The sequence below is a fragment of the Salvelinus namaycush genome, chromosome 2 (genome assembly GCF_016432855.1).
Source record: "Salvelinus namaycush isolate Seneca chromosome 2, SaNama_1.0, whole genome shotgun sequence".
NCBI lineage: Eukaryota > Metazoa > Chordata > Actinopteri > Salmoniformes > Salmonidae > Salvelinus > Salvelinus namaycush.
The window spans coordinates 29,650,734-29,666,076 of NC_052308.1; the positions used below are offsets into that span (position 1 = coordinate 29,650,734).

Consider the following 15,343-nt stretch of genomic DNA (forward strand, 5'->3'; position numbering starts at 1 on the left):
CTGCACATCTGTGTTTCTACGTGTCTTATCGTCAGAATAAACACCATCAACTGGGATCGCTGGCTGGCCAGTCCTTTCTTTAAATACACAACGCAAGAGAGTTACTACATCTGTTAGACTTGCAAAATTCTTGCTTGAGAAATTGCTCTTAGCTAAGAATTGTTATCATTGTTACCCATACATGATTTGATATCGAGTTAGAAACCGCTGCATTGGTCCTTTAACAAGTAATATATTTTTTTTTAAATCAGGGGTCAAAATTATTGACACCTGCTTTCAATACCTCACCTTACAAGGATAAGAGCACTGTGCCTTTTTCTGAAATGTTTGAGATTGGAGAACACATTGGGAGGGATCTTAGACCATTTCTCTTTACAGAATCTTTCCAGATCCTTGATATCCTTCGTCTGTGCTTATGGAATGCCCTCTTCAATTCAAACCACAGGTTTGCAATGGGGTTCAAGTCCGGCGACTGAGAAGGTCTAATATCTCTCCCAGTGTGTTCTCCAATCTCATAAAACGTTTTAGGAAAAGGCTCTGTCGTTATCCTCGCAAGGTGAGGTATTGAAAAAAGGGATTTCAATCATTTTGACCCCCACATTTGAGAACTATTACATGTCTATTTCTTTACATAACTTTTATATAAAGTTATAGACAGATGAGGGTCTTTCACTTTTTTCATGTGACATTAGGCCTATGGAAATAATCCTAAAGTCAGTGTCTGCACTGCAGGCACCACAAGAGGGCAGGCTGTGTGTGTTGTCTTACACAGTCACCCCCCCCCCCCCCCCCTCCCTCTATGCATGAGACTGCTGCATCCTGAACATACTGTACATTTCTAATTTTCCACTGAACTATCACCTAGTACTAAACAGAAACTGCAGAGACCACAAACAATCCAGCGGGAAAATCTCACTTTACCATACAGGGCCTACTGCCTCAGAGCAAATAGACTCATACCTGCATTACCATACAAGGGCTGGTGTAAGTACTGGAACTACATCATAGAGAACCATACAGGGCCACTGCAATAGAACATACCCATCTTACCATAAAGGACTACTGCAAAAAAGATACTATGACAAAGTTGAGTAGGCCTTACATTAAGCAAAGAATTTAGGCCCTATACAGTTCTGTTGAAAAATATTCAAATCACCTTTACATTTATGAGAGAAAGCTATCAGAGAAGTTTGTTCACTTAAATTATCAAACGGTTAAACTCTGCTACTTGAATACCACTTCCTAGATTGCATTACATGGTGTCAACTCAAAACATGCATCCTCTTAGCCATCCCAGATGTATAGCTAGGTATCCAGCCCATCCTGGACACTAGACCAAAATTGTCCAGTACATGATGTATCCATTTGTATATTACTGCACTGCTGCTTTATTAGAATTCCACTGACTCTTAAACTAAATTAAGAATGGTGCTTCAAAACATCTCCACCATTGTTTTATTTAAAAAAAGAAAAAATACATTACTTTCAGAAACTGGGGATTTTTATTAAATACCGTTCGTTATAACATATACATGACAGTAAATCTGTAATTTCATGATTGGTTGGTTGGCCTGGTAAAACCCACATTACAGCATGGTCTCAGCCAATGAACATGCATCTCCTCCGTATAAAAACACAGCTATTTGGTGGTGGGGCTGACAAGGGTTGAATGACAGGGTGGGTGATGGGAATGTATGGAATAATCAAGGGAATGTTATTGCCGATTCTGTCCACGAGCCAGGCATGATAGCATGCGCCTCCGTGGTTGGATGATATTTTGAAGTGAAATGAAAAGGGGCTCTTCAACTCAGACACAGAAAAGGCACTTCTGAAAGAAAATACAAAAAATATGACAAAACGAGGGCAAACAAGAGTTGGGTGGGGAATGACACAGTGGATGGGGGCGAGACAGACGTTACGTATATAATAGAAGAAAAAACATTTGGGAATAAAATGATCCGGATGTGTTCTTAATCTTCAACCACTCATCACCATCCGGACAAGTTCTGAGGGAGAGAAGAAGAAAGAACATCAGCAGCATGCTTGGTCATCAGTGTCTGAGAAGAGCCTAGAGCAAACCCCACCTCCAGCATCTGCCAGCAGTGCTATAGCCTCCCATCTCTCCCAAATAGCCCCAGACTCACCATCAAGATTGAGGGCCTTATTTTCCTTATGACTTCATACTGTGACTCATTACTGAATGGTTCAATATGAAATGGCTTGGGTATCCGAGAATAATTTATGGAGGGGCTATTACATGCAAAGAAATTTGACCAAAAGCCTTCCTAAGCATTATCCCACCAAGCTGTCATTTTCAAAGCACACTCAAAGGATGTCACAGTCTACAGACACCTATATATTTAAAAATCACAATGAGAAATGAAAATGAATCAACGGAGAGGTACAGTGCATTCGTAAAGTATTCAGACGCCTTCCCTTTTTGTTACGTTACAGCCATATTCTAAAATGTATTACATAAATGTTTTTCCCTCATCAATCTACACACAATATCCTATAAACGACAAAGCGAAAACAAGTTTAGAAATATTAACAAATTTATAAAAAGAATACAACAAAAATATTTCACATAAGAATTCAGACCCTTCGCTATGAGATTCAAAATTGAGCTCAGGTGCATCCTGTTTCCATTGATCATCCTTGAGATGTTTCTATAACTTGATTGGAGTCCACCTGTGGTAAATTAAATTGATTGGACATGATTTGGAAAGGCACACACTTGTCTATAAGATCCCACAGTTGACAGTGCATGTCAGCGCAAAAACTAAGCCATGAGGGCAAAGGAATTGTCCGTAGAGCTCAAAGACAGGATTGTGTCAAGCAACAGATCTGGAGAAAGGAACCAAAACATTTTTGCAGCATTGAAGGTCCCCAAGAACACAGTGGCCTCCATTCTTAAATGGAAGAAGTTTGAAACCACCAAGACTCTTCCTAGAGCTGGCCACCTGGCCAAACTGAGCAATTGGGGGAGAAGAGCCTTGGTCAGGGAGGTGACCAAGAACCCAATGGTCACTCTGACAGAGGTCCAGAGTTCCTTTGTGGAAATGAGAGAACCTTCCAGAAGGACAACCAACTCTCCAGGTGTGCCAAGCTTGTAGCGTCATACCCAAGAAGACTCAAAGCTGTAATTGCTGCCAAAGGAACTTCAACAAAGTACTGACACCATATGTAAATGTGATTAGTTTTATTTTCTAAATTTGCAATATAAAAACCTGTTTTTGCTTTGTCATTATGGGCTATTGTGTGTAGATTGAGGAGGAAACAAAATAAGGCTGTAACGTAACAAATTGTGGAAAAAGTCAAGGAGTCTAAATACTTTCCGAATGCACTGTAAGTGACATGCTCCCACATGGTTCTCTAGGTGTTTTCCTCCCCAACATGAGCACTGCTCTCAGCTGGATGCTGAAGCCTGAATCTGATCCACAGAGACTCCATGTGTCAGTCAGACAGAAGAGAGAATCAGCATTAAAGGTTGAGCATTAGAGGCAGGAGCGAGGGGGGGGGGGGGGGGGACGACGACTGTAGAGGGAGGGACTCAGAGAGAAACTATCTCCTAGCGAGCCAGAACAGCCAAGGATTTGCTCAGCCACGCCTCAGGACCTGGAATGTGTTAGGATTAGCAACCCCCCTCCTTATTTGGGCTGTTCTAACAGAGGAGAACAAGGACAGCTGTGAGGAAGGAGGAGCGATGGATCTGGCAGAAAGGCAGGGGGAAAAATAAATCAATGTTCTTGCACGCCTACAGTACCAGCAGCAGCTTCCTTAAGGACAAGGGGACAGAAGTCACCAGCCAAGGAAATGGAGCTACTCACTGCAATAGTTGGAAATCATTATAGTAGAGGACGATAATTCAACCATTAAGAAATCCTTATTATTGCACACCACTTTCTCTAAACCCCTCTCTCCCCTACATTCGGAGTTGACCTGTCACCCCTCTAGTCTAGCTAACAGGCCCCCCCCCCGCAGTCAGTGTCCTGCCCTCCTCCAGTTGGAGAGTCAGTGTCCATGGGGGTAATTTAGAGGAGCCACCTAGACACATGCAGAGACGCTACATGCAGGCTACAGCCAGGGGAGGGAGAGAGAGGCGAGGGAGCTGGGCAGGAGAAGGGCCCTGCAAGATAGAAAGTTAAAGAGAACAGAGATCTGAACAGAGACCATAAATTCAAACCACAGGAACCCAGCAGCCTCTGACAACACCATCATGGCACAGAGCGATATCCTACTCTATTAGTATCATAGCTTTTACTCTGCATCTCTACAACAGCCTGCCACTTATTAAACAAGTGTGTTAGACTAGGAGCACCCGGTCCCCCCACACAACCCCAACCAAGTATCATTTTAAAACATTAAAAAGTAAAACTGCTAGTGAACTACTGGCTATATGTGTGGTATCAGTAGCTAGGAGTAGGAGCATTCTGTGCAGTGATGGGCTGACAAGAGGGCCCTCTCCCCCCTACACACAAGTCTCCCAGAGCAGGTGAGAGCCCACTGCTGGAGTAGGAGACAACATGGGGGGGGGGGGGGGGGGGGGGGGGGGGGGGGGCTTTAGGGGGTCTGCTCGTACTCGCCGCTCAGCCGGACATGATGTGGCGGACAAAGACTGTGGGAGAGGAACAGGGAGGTCAGTGAAGGGACAACACAAGGGACACACACACACACCTGAAATCCAATAATACAACCTCCAGCCAGTCATACGCCTAATCCTTCTTAATAATCATAGGGTTTTGTGTTTACGTGGCACAAAACACAAGTACATCCCATTCAAGACAATTGTATTTCGTTATTGTATTTTGTTACAATTCATGTCTTATCATTCAAACACTATGGGAAACGGTAATTCCTCAAGCATTGTAATATATTCTACAGTACAGAACGAGGTTCAGTGTTCTCTTTACAGCCATCATATCCATCTAGTTCACCACTCTGCTTTACCTTCGTAGTTGATGCAGCCGTTGGCATCTTCGTGTCCTGCTAGCAGAGTCTCCACCTCCTCTTCTGTCATTTTCTCACCTGCAACACAAATTAAATGCTATTTTACATTCTCATAACAGATAGACAAAAAGACAGTGTACAGCAAGGGAATCCCATCTTTCCTTTCATTCTACAAAGGTAAAAGCCACTAGACGGATTGACAAAGTCTGAAAGACAAGTCAGGAGTATTTTTGGGTCCCCCCTCTTCCGATTATGATTACTTACATTTTCAGGCAAATTAGCTATTTACATTTATTGCCTGCCTTTCATCTACACATAGGAGAGAAATCAGAATGCTCAGGACTGGAATTCTGTGTATTTTGGTTATCAGTAAAAAAAATAAAAAATAAAAAAAATTATAACTCAGAGCAGGCTCAACTTACCCAACATCCATAAATAGTCTACTTCACTAAAAAAGTGTGGAGGAACCAGAAAGATTAGTTTTAGGCTACAGGAATTATTTGCTGTTCGGTTGTTTTCACTTTTTCACCTGCTCAATGAGGCAACCTCGGCACAGGTTTAACTTTAATGACTGCCAAGCACCCCTCTCTCCACTGGGATTCTCTACCTCTAACCCTATTACAGGGGCTGAGTCACTGGCTTACTGGTGCTCTTTCATGCCGTCCCTAGGAGGGGTGCGTCACTTGAGTGGGTTGAGTTACTGACGTGATCTTCCTGTCTGGGTTGGCGCCCCCCCTTGGTTTGTGCTGTGGTGGAGATCTTTGTGGGCTATACTCGGCCTTGTCTCAGGATGGTAAGTTGGTGGTTGAAGATATCCCTCTAGTGGTGCGGGGGCTGTGCTTTGGCAAAGTGGGTGGGGTTATATCCTTCCTGTTTGGCCCTGTCCGGGGGTATCATCGGATGGGGTCACAGTGTCTCCTGACCCCTCCTGTCTCAGCCTCCAGTATTTATGCTGCAGTAGTTTGTGTCGGGGGGCTAGGGTCAGTTGGTTATATCTGGAGTACTTCTCCTGTCTTATCCAGTGTCCTGTGTGAATTTAAGTATGCTCTCTCTAATTCTCTCCTCTCTCTTTCTTTCTCTCTCTCTCTCTCTCTCTCTCGGAGGACCTGAGCGCTAGGACCATACGTCAGGACTACCGGGCATGATGACTCCTTGCTGTCCCCAGTCCACCTGGCCTTGCTGCTGTTCCAGTTTCAACTGTTCTGCCTGCGGTTATGGAACCCCTACCTGTCCCAGACCTGCTGTTTTCAACTCTTAATGATCGGCTATGAAAAGCCAACTGACATTTATTCCTGATTATTATTTGACCATGCTTGTCATCTATGAACATTTTGGCCATGTTCTGTTATAATCTCCACCCGGCACAGCCAGAAGAGGACTGGCCACCCCTCATAGCCTGGTTCCTCTAGGTTTCTTCCTAGGTTTTGGCCTTTCTAGGGAGTTTTTCCTAGCCACCGTGCTTCTACACCTGCATTGCTTGTTGTTTGGGGTTTTAGGCTGGGTTTCTGTACAGCACTTCGAGATATTAGCTGATGTACGAAGGGCTATATAAAATAAACTTGATTGATTGATTGACTTGCAACCCTTAAATGTCAATCCCTACACTACCAAGCAAACATCCCCAGAGGGATACTGACACAGTTAACCAGGGAGACTCAACATAGCCACATCTTGTCATTTGTGTTGCCCAATCGCCTTACTGACAAGAAAGATGTCCAGGATGCAAATTAAGTGTATCAATATGGATACAGTAGGGCATTGAGTCACTCGTTTAAGAGGTGATTACTGATTAGTGACAATGAAGACCTTTGGTACAACAGTCAGGTGTGGTTGATAAGGAGAAGAGGTAAACTATCAGGACTGTGTGGATCAAACGTTTCTCTTGATCCAAATTCAATTCTTCAGGTAAAACCGTCAAGAGCTGAATGTCAATGGTTTATGTCTCCAACATCGTCACATGGCAGGTTGCAGTACTGGCAGGTTGCAGTACTGTTTGTCTGGAGTGTCAAACGGCGAATGCACTCCCTGATTCGGCCTCGTTTTAAAATTTGGTTCATTAAGAAATGCTATGACTGAATTCAAACAGGAGCTGGTTTCAGGGTGCGGGTTTGATGTGAGTGTCTCGTGTGTGTGTGTGTGTGTGCGTTTGCAGGTGGGAAGAGTTGGCCAAATTATTTTTCCAATTAGCTTCAGCCAGCTGGTGTGCAACTATGGCAAAATTTGTTTGACTTTGGATAGCCTATCTCCGGGGCTTGTTAGGGACCGTCAATACATTACACAATATAAATTAGACTATTTTCATGTTACACACCTTTTAGGTTCTCATTAAATGCTTGCAATATTTGTATTTGAATTTCTACAATTTATAGTTGGTTTGAGGTTAAGTCATTGAAATTTGGCGTTATTGTAATTTTAACATATTGTGCCATGTACATTGTGTAATTTACAGATCTTAACTATCCCCATAGGGATATCCAAAGTTAACCCAAATTTACCACATGCATTATGATCGGGTCCCATGCAGCTGCACTCCAAATTGAGGATTACTTGTGTGCGGCCAGCAGGATTGAAACAAACACAACCTGTATTTACGTTGTGACGCAGTGATGACCTCACGTCTCAAACTCTGTTTTGGACAAAACTGACTTTATGACCAAAGTTATCGTATTTACAATTTGTAATCAATTTTAACAGTAGAATAAATGTTTCTGACTCATATCAATGCCACATAGGATGTTTCTAAATGGGAAATTTGTTTTTTAGGGGCAGTTGCTCTTTAAGTTGAGCTCTCAAGTACAAGAAATAAACTGTTGGCTTATATACTGTAATATAAACCATTCAATAATACAAGAGAAATAAACAGACGGTGCAGTTCTATATCTTTTCATAAGGAGAGATGTAAACCTAGCCAGTGACAGCACTTACAAATGCTTCATGAAAGCTTTATAAGATCGTTCTGAGGTCTTACCGAGCGTTGTGAGGACGTGGCGCAGCTCAGCGCCCATCACTGTGCCGTTGCCCTCCTTGTCAAAAACACGCAGACCCTCCACAAAGTCCTCAAAGGAGCCCTGGTCCTTGTTCTTAGCGATGGCCTGGAGCATGGGCAGGAACTGCTCAAAGTCCAGCATTTTGTGGTTCATTTCTGGGGAGTGAAACAAACTATTACTAGATACTATTAATAGAAACTACTATTACTTTGCTATAAACAGAGAGAATAACTTATATGAAAGATATACGTCTAGGCCCACATACTGAGAGTAAAAATAATGGCTTGGAATGTATTTATTAAAAAAAGGAGAGCTTTGATAAGAATTCCCACTATGTGTAGCCTAACTTTGTGGGAACGCTATAACACCTGCAAATCTGTGTACATGACCAATAAACTTTCGATGTGATTTTGAATTTTGTAAAAAATCTGAACAAATCTACAAACCTTATAAATTCCTAATTAGTGGTAAACTTGCGTTTCTCGATAAATTGATAATCAGCTTTACGTTATCAGATCCTGTTGACATGAGCTGCATCTATTGTGTGTGTAATTAACACACGTAAGAACAGGACCCCACACAACGCTCCTGTTCCCTAGCTGACAAGTGACAGGCTGCGTGACTACAACACAGAACATCTGTGGTACTTGACAATTGCAGATTACACACAAGGATAAGTTCACACTCCATAGGATGGGAATTTCATACCCAGAAGAACATTCTGTTTCGTCAGTTTTATCCTTGGATGATTAAGCACATTAACTGACATCTTCCACCTAACCGGATACTAATTAGTCAAACTGGTTTGGTTAAGTGGTTGACTACAAACAGCAACAGGCCTAAAAACACACCCAGCCCTAAGCTTTGGAGGATAGGCCTAAATCTAGCTGAACACAAGACGATGCCACGCCGGAATAAAATCTTACTAATGTTAACTAATGTGTGTAATACTTCTATAAATTTGATCCAGCCAATAGATACTAATGGTCAATGTTCAGTAAGCATCTAGAAGTAGGGCTGACCTTCTGACTTGGGGTTGCCCAGGACCTTGAGGACCTCAGCGTTGACGGGGTTCTGGCCAAGGGCCCGCATGACATCACCACACTGGCTGTAGCTGATCTTCCCATCGCCCGTCCTGTCAAACAGCAGGAAGGCCTCCTTGAACTCTGACAGACGGGGAGAGGAAAGGCGTAAAAAAGCAAGAAAAAAAAAGCACTGAGCTGGATTGAGTGTGTATGTGTTTTGGTTTACCACCCACCCATAAAAATGGTCAAGAAAGAGAATCCAAAGATTTTTTGTTTTGCTGTTTCTTTGATTATGTGTAATCTACAGTAAATGCGGTGGCCTCTATTGGAATGCTTTCTGACATAAGGGACATTTCCCAGGGCCATTGTTATGGTGCTTGCCTTCCATCGCTGGTATGCTGCGCATCCTGAGATGGCCCATCTGAAACTACACAGCAGCCACTCATTTACCCATATATGGCATTGACAGCAAGCGCTGGTGGTGTAATCTATCAACCAAACGAGCGCAAAGGAAATCTAGCAACTGCGAAACTAAACTCCTAAAAATGCCATTGATTGAGTAAAGGAAAAAGGCACAGGCAATCGATGAGTAGCCTACAGTAACACTATGTCGCTACATATATTCTTGCTAAATGGTTACATTATGCTTCGCCAACTTAATTTCAAAGAACAGCATGTCTGAGGTTTAATTCGGCCACGCCTTTGAGGCGTACAACTCTTTAATAAGTGGTTTAGTCATTTCCTTTTGTTTACACAATGTATACGAGTCAACACCAGTGAAGAACTGGGAACAAATGACAATATAGTGGCCTGATTTTCACTATAATATATCTAGACATTTGATACAGTTCTGGCATCGGGAACGAATGAATTCACGTTCCAGAATTGAGAACTTCCGGTTTCCTCTACTAAATTAACCACGTAGCTAGGTAGCCGAACTAGACATCACACAACAATAAACGGAACAGATAAATAATACCAAAATTGGTGTTGGCAAAAAAACTACTTTAAAATGGAATTACTAAACGGCAACTCATCAAAGTAGCCTGGCTTTTGAACACTCAGGTCGTATAATGACTAGCCATAATGTCTTGACATGTTGACGTGTCCCTTTACTTTGTTCTGCATGCATAAAAATACCAGGCACATAACTTAGTGCAAAATTAGTTGGTCAGTAACATTCAACACAAAACATTAATTTGATGAAACACCATTCAAACAAACCGCTATGTGGGGATCAAAGGAGGGGATTGACTGCGCCAATAATAGACAACCGTGAATCAATATTTTTGTAATCGTATACCACCATTCGTTGATGTGTGCATGTCAGATGACAACGCCTCTAATAATGTAAGGTCTTCCCAAAACGGTTAGAAAAAACAAAACCTGGTCCCCCCCCCCCCCCCCCAAAAAAAAACTCACCATAAACTCCAGTTTATATCAATTTGTCAGCAGGGAAACTGCTTCTCACAACAAGGGGGACAGGAAAGAAGTAGAGCTATTCCACAATGAATGACACAGATGAAGCAAGGGGATAGACTAGCAACTAGCTAACATTTTACAGTAGCTAGTTAGCCTTCAAATAACGTTACCGTCACAAAGCTGATTGAAACTCACCAATGATCTGGTCTTCTGAGAAGTCAGACTGGTTAAAAGGTACGGCAAGAATGAAAAGGGAAAACAAATGAATATGATTATCGAAGATGAAGAGAACAAGTAGCTAGCTAGATAACTACATTAACCAGCTAACGTTAACATTGGCCAGCCATGGTTTGATAATCCAGCAGTGAAACGTCTTCGTTGGATTAGCTAGCTAACTGGCTTTGTCTACACGAATTTAAAACGACATTTTATTAGGCTAACAGTCTACACAGCACGTCACATACAAAACTATTTAAAACGTAACAAAGCAAATGCATTTACCATTTCTGGGCTTGGTTTGAATCCTGTCAGCGGGCGGAGGTCAAGGGAATGTAGACGGATAGACGCGAACGTTAAGAAAACTATGCTCATGACGTCATCCTTAATTCATGCACTGTACAAACCAATCACATCTGGCAGGCGTTGGCTTTTCGGATTACTTACCGTAATTCTGGAAGATAGGTGCAACAAAACTGTCCAAACGTGAGTTTATTGGAATTCTGACTGTTCTTTAAAAGCGAGTAAATAAATATTGGTGTATGTATGCTGTGGTGGTGGAAAAACAGAAATTATGGTAGCCAATTCCATTGAAGCTTTCATGTGGACGATCATACGAGTCAGCCATATAAACCATTTGTATGATTGAACAAGTGCGCCATCGTGTGGTACGAATATACAAACTGTAGCTAGAGTTATCATATGACAAATAAGTGAGATATAAATGTACAGAAAACATGGTAATCTACAGTTTAAAATATCTTTATTGTTGGGGTGATTCAGTTCCTTCATCCTGCAGCATATGTCATTTTGGTACACATATATTAAGCTTATCACACAAGGCATGAAAACATGAGACATTGAAATTGGTTGAATGCATTTGGATGACATCAAATAACAGTCTGCACTTTGGCCTAATTAAGAAACAAATAAAAGGCAGATAAAACATGACCTGTAAGGTCTCTGAGATGCTCTCCTCTACCCTTCAATGTGCCCCATCACTGCCCGCCTCCCCACACTGAAAGCGGACAAAGTCCAGAACTCGTGCCCCCTGCTCCGTCAGGTACTGGGCCACTGTCCTACTAGGGTCAGGGAGGAAGGATTGGGGCAGCAGGCGCGTCTCCGCGTCCCCACAGGGCAGGTCATCCATGTTGCCCAGGGATACGGGGGCCTCTCCCACTACGTGCTGCCCCAGCTTCCTCCCCAGGGTGCCCTGCGCCCCATCCTTGCCCCCCTGGAACACCACGAGGGCGCCGTATCGCCCCATGGCCATATCAGACTGGCCCGCCACACCACCGTGGATGTAGGAGCCGATATGCCAGCCTGCAGGAACGCCAACCGTCACCGCCCGCCTCACTGACATGTTCTCACCCAGACGACCTGACGGGACGGGACAGGAAATTACAACTTCACTAACAGAGCAGTCTTCAATTTCCAAATGCTTCCAAGCAAGAAATAATGCTGCAGATAGAGGTTATTAAAGCTCAAATTCAATGAGAGCATCTCAATATTGATAAGAGTCTACTAAATTATTAAATGGCTATTTTTATTACTCACTCACCTATTGTAAGGGCCAGCTGATCAGCCAGAGAAGCACCTTCACCCAAGTTCAATTTCGAGAGGTCCTCTGCTGCCAGGAGACTCTGAAACCAACAAAGATAAATGCAGTTTTAAGTATTCCAAGAGGTATACTAGGGTGATGTGGCTACTGAGTGGGGGATGGTGTGGTAATGTGTCATACCTTCACATATCCAGTTTGGCCCTGGTTTTTACTGCTGTGGTGAGCCATGGTGGCGAACGCCACATCCTTCACCAGCTGCTGGAACTTCTCATTACGGGCAACAAAGTCTGTCTCACAGTTCACCTGCAACACACACAGACATGGAGTACATTGAGATACAAATACTTCTGATAATTTATACATTTTTATCAAACTAAACAAATGAAGATAACTGTCAAAGCAGGTATTATTCAACTTGAAAAGTGTATGCAGACTGCATCGAGGAGGATGAGTGATAGGATCTCATTGAGTGAATGAGATCTGCTTACCTCTACCATGACTGCAGCTTTGTCTCCTACAAACAGACCGATCAGCCCCTCTTTGGCCCTCCTCCCCTCCAGCTTGCTGGCCTTGCTCCAGCCTTCTTTCTGGGCCTGCTCATGTAACCAGCTCTCTGCCTTGTTTGGAGAAAAACATTACACACACTATCCTAAATATACACTACATTTATGTCAGCAGCTGCCCAATCCTGATCCAGGAGGCCTGCATTGTGTGCAGGCACTGCAGGGCAGGCTTTTGTTCCAACCCAGCACTAACTCACCAGATTGAAAAGTACTAAAACCATATTTGTTATTGTTGGGCTGGAACAAATCCTGCACCTCTCCAGGGCCAAGTTTATACATCCATCCCTGCCCTGCTCAGCAGGCAAAGCTGTACTGAAAGAAGCAATGTTTACCTTTGTGATGTCATTATCACATTTCTCCAATGCTTTTTTGCAGTTAATGAATGTGTAGCCAGTACTTTTGCGTAGTTTCATAAGGAGAGCTTTTTCTGCAGCAAGAACTGGAAATCCTGTGTGTAAAGACTGTGCATGATGAACGGTGCAGACCTGGGGTGGACAAGAAATTAGATTATCGAACGTTACATTTCAGTGAAGCCATCTTTATTGCAAACAGAGGTACAAATCAAATGTCCATGATGACCTCTGGTCCTAGGAAGATATTTCAATTCACTGTGATGTTGCCAACAACACTCAAAGGCTAGCTGCAGAATTTGGAATACTTCAACTTTCTTGTCCCATACGTGGTTAGCTAGGCTAGGTACTGGAAGCTAGCTAGCTTCAAATCAACAGCTGACAGCAGCTTCAGAAAGCACAACCAGAAAAAAAATGCTGGATGCCAGCGCACCCTTTTCTTGCCTACCTTTGAGAACTCTGTTCTGATTGATCTGAAAACATACGTTAATGCCATTCTTGGAGCTTTTTATATATTCGAACCTCGATATTTCTCCTTATGAAAGCCGGAATGTCATTGAACCTAGCCGGGTATGGCAAAGGAGCATGGACAAACTTTAGCCAGGAAATGTAGTTATAAACGTTTGTTTAGCGCCATCTAACGTACTGGAATGCCTACCACACTGAGCCCACAATAGTTCGAAGGGGCTTCACTTCGTATACAAATAAATAAAAATCAGGGGCGCAACTTTCACTGGACCACCCGCTACTGCAAGAACTTGTCCCTAAGGCTTTTGTGATACAGCTCACTTGCCAGCAATTTTGCACCATATAGGGAATGTAAAAAGCGCAAAAATAACTTAAGAAATAGTTTAAATTACCAGAGATTCTCACATGGTCCTTACATTAGGCTATCTGTATTACAGGGCTATATCAGCCAATATGCTAGATTTAGTTTGAAGAAAGCAGAGATGGAGAGACTTACACTTTCTCAAGAGCCATTTTTATAGCCTACCTTTTAGGGGTGGGAATATTTTCAGACGGAGAAATATGGGTGATCAATATGTTAGGACTATTTCTATACAGTGTAGTAAACTATTTAGGAAGTACATTTCCTTTGAAAGATAACTGCCCCGTGCCTCTCTGCCCATGCATAGGCTATAGCCTACTCTATTTAATTGAGACAACACACGAACCTGATCTCGCAGGTATGGTTACTGAATTTGAAGCAGCAATAACGACGACAGCGACGCTGGCTACGTTTTGCATATGACATAGCCTGCCTTTTAGGAGGACGATTTGCAGACAGAAACAAATAAATGGGTTAATACTTATTGAAAATGAAATCACAATGCTTGCTCACAATAGTAGCCTAACCTATGTGTGCATTGTGCCTTTTCCTTTTTAATTATGATTAAATGTTTTGATTGCACTTCGACTCACGTTGATTGAGCGCCCTCCACTTCTTACCATTATCAATAGCCTATTTATTTACAGACACAATAGTAAAATACAGTCCAATCATATTTAAGTTAATTTCATATTTAAATTAACTTTCACGTGATTCTCCGCCCATGTATGCATCCTACTCTATTTCCAACAAAACAATATCACACTCAATTCGTTCAAATAAGTATAAAAAGCTGATTTTGTGAGTTTTTAAAAACATTTTTGTGCGTCTTAATTCGTGTAAAAAAAAGGCCACTTCATTTGTAGGAAAAGACAATCTTTTGAAAGTTATTGGAACAATGCATTTTGGGCAATGGTGTTCTACACTGCCTTTTTTTGTGTCCACATTTATTTATATATATATAAACGTCTTAACATGCTGTATTTCTCTGTTTTTTTTGTGGTATCGATGAAGGTATTTGAGTGGGGAATGGGGATACATTTTCGTAATGTGAAATTAATTAATTGATAAATGTGGGGAAACAGAAGACCTGCAAATCTGTTTGGTTTAAATTTCCCTCATGCAACTGCATGGTATTTGCAACTATAACAAGTCTGGACTGTGATTAATTAAGCCATATCAATGCAGTTAAACAAGTTAACGTAAAATGAGGAATTATGTTGGCTTACCCTTATGGCACTTCCAAGGCCTTTTCATGATGATTATTACAGGTTGTGTCAATCATGTTATACTTAGGCTATTGTAACAAAGCACATGCCAGCATTGTAGGCCTACTGCCTCTGCCCAGAGGCCTACTAGGCTTTCATGGCAATGGCCAATAGAGTTCACTTTGCCACGTATGAGCTCTGGTTAGAGTCCCTGTTGCAGCTTTTACTTTCT

The 15,343-nt window shown here is 42.4% G+C and overlaps 2 protein-coding genes across 3 annotated transcripts; both read right to left on the reverse strand.

Annotated features, from left to right (window-relative positions):
* Positions 1-1,483: 1,483 nt before the first annotated feature.
* Positions 1,484-10,991, reverse strand: myl6 (myosin, light chain 6, alkali, smooth muscle and non-muscle). Of its 2 annotated transcripts, XM_039010779.1 has the most exons (7): positions 10,886-10,991; positions 10,580-10,607; positions 8,960-9,103; positions 7,919-8,092; positions 4,951-5,028; positions 4,583-4,618; positions 1,892-2,006 (listed from the first exon to the last, which is right to left on the reverse strand). In XM_039010779.1, exons 1-6 carry the CDS (start codon positions 10,973-10,975, stop codon positions 4,590-4,592), a joined length of 543 nt encoding a protein of 180 aa, XP_038866707.1. In that variant the 5' UTR covers positions 10,976-10,991; the 3' UTR covers positions 1,892-2,006; positions 4,583-4,589. The 2 variants fall into 2 exon arrangements, with proteins under 2 accessions (XP_038866697.1, XP_038866707.1); XM_039010769.1 differs by lacking the exon at positions 4,583-4,618 and having other exon boundaries at positions 1,484-2,006.
* Positions 10,992-11,346: 355 nt separating this feature from the next.
* tsfm (Ts translation elongation factor, mitochondrial) lies at positions 11,347-13,642 on the reverse strand. The gene is made up of 6 exons (XM_038969716.1): positions 13,523-13,642; positions 13,057-13,209; positions 12,650-12,778; positions 12,342-12,464; positions 12,162-12,243; positions 11,347-11,980 (listed from the first exon to the last, which is right to left on the reverse strand). The coding sequence occupies exons 1-6, from the start codon at positions 13,568-13,570 to the stop codon at positions 11,586-11,588; spliced, it is 930 nt and encodes a 309-aa protein (XP_038825644.1). The 5' UTR covers positions 13,571-13,642; the 3' UTR covers positions 11,347-11,585.
* Between the last annotated feature and the right edge of the window lie 1,701 nt (positions 13,643-15,343).

Excerpts from the sequence above, each read along its gene's own strand:
- myl6 (XM_039010769.1), bottom strand. The coding sequence starts at position 10,975 with ATGAGCATAGTTTTCTTAACGTTCGCGTCTATCCGTCTACATTCCCTT. Across the intron at positions 5,029-7,918 it reads CCACGTCCTCACAACGCTCG|GTGAGAAAATGACAGAAGAG; the intron begins GTAAGACCTCAG and ends TTTGTGTTGCAG. Across the intron at positions 2,007-4,950 it reads CGGCTGCATCAACTACGAAG|AACTTGTCCGGATGGTGATG; the intron begins GTAAAGCAGAGT and ends TCTCTCCCTCAG.
- tsfm (XM_038969716.1), bottom strand. The coding sequence starts at position 13,570 with ATGGCATTAACGTATGTTTTCAGATCAATCAGAACAGAGTTCTCAAAG. Across the intron at positions 13,210-13,522 it reads TCAGAACAGAGTTCTCAAAG|GTCTGCACCGTTCATCATGC; the intron begins GTAGGCAAGAAA and ends TGTCCACCCCAG. Across the intron at positions 12,244-12,341 it reads GCCAAACTGGATATGTGAAG|AGTCTCCTGGCAGCAGAGGA; the intron begins GTATGACACATT and ends TGTTGGTTTCAG.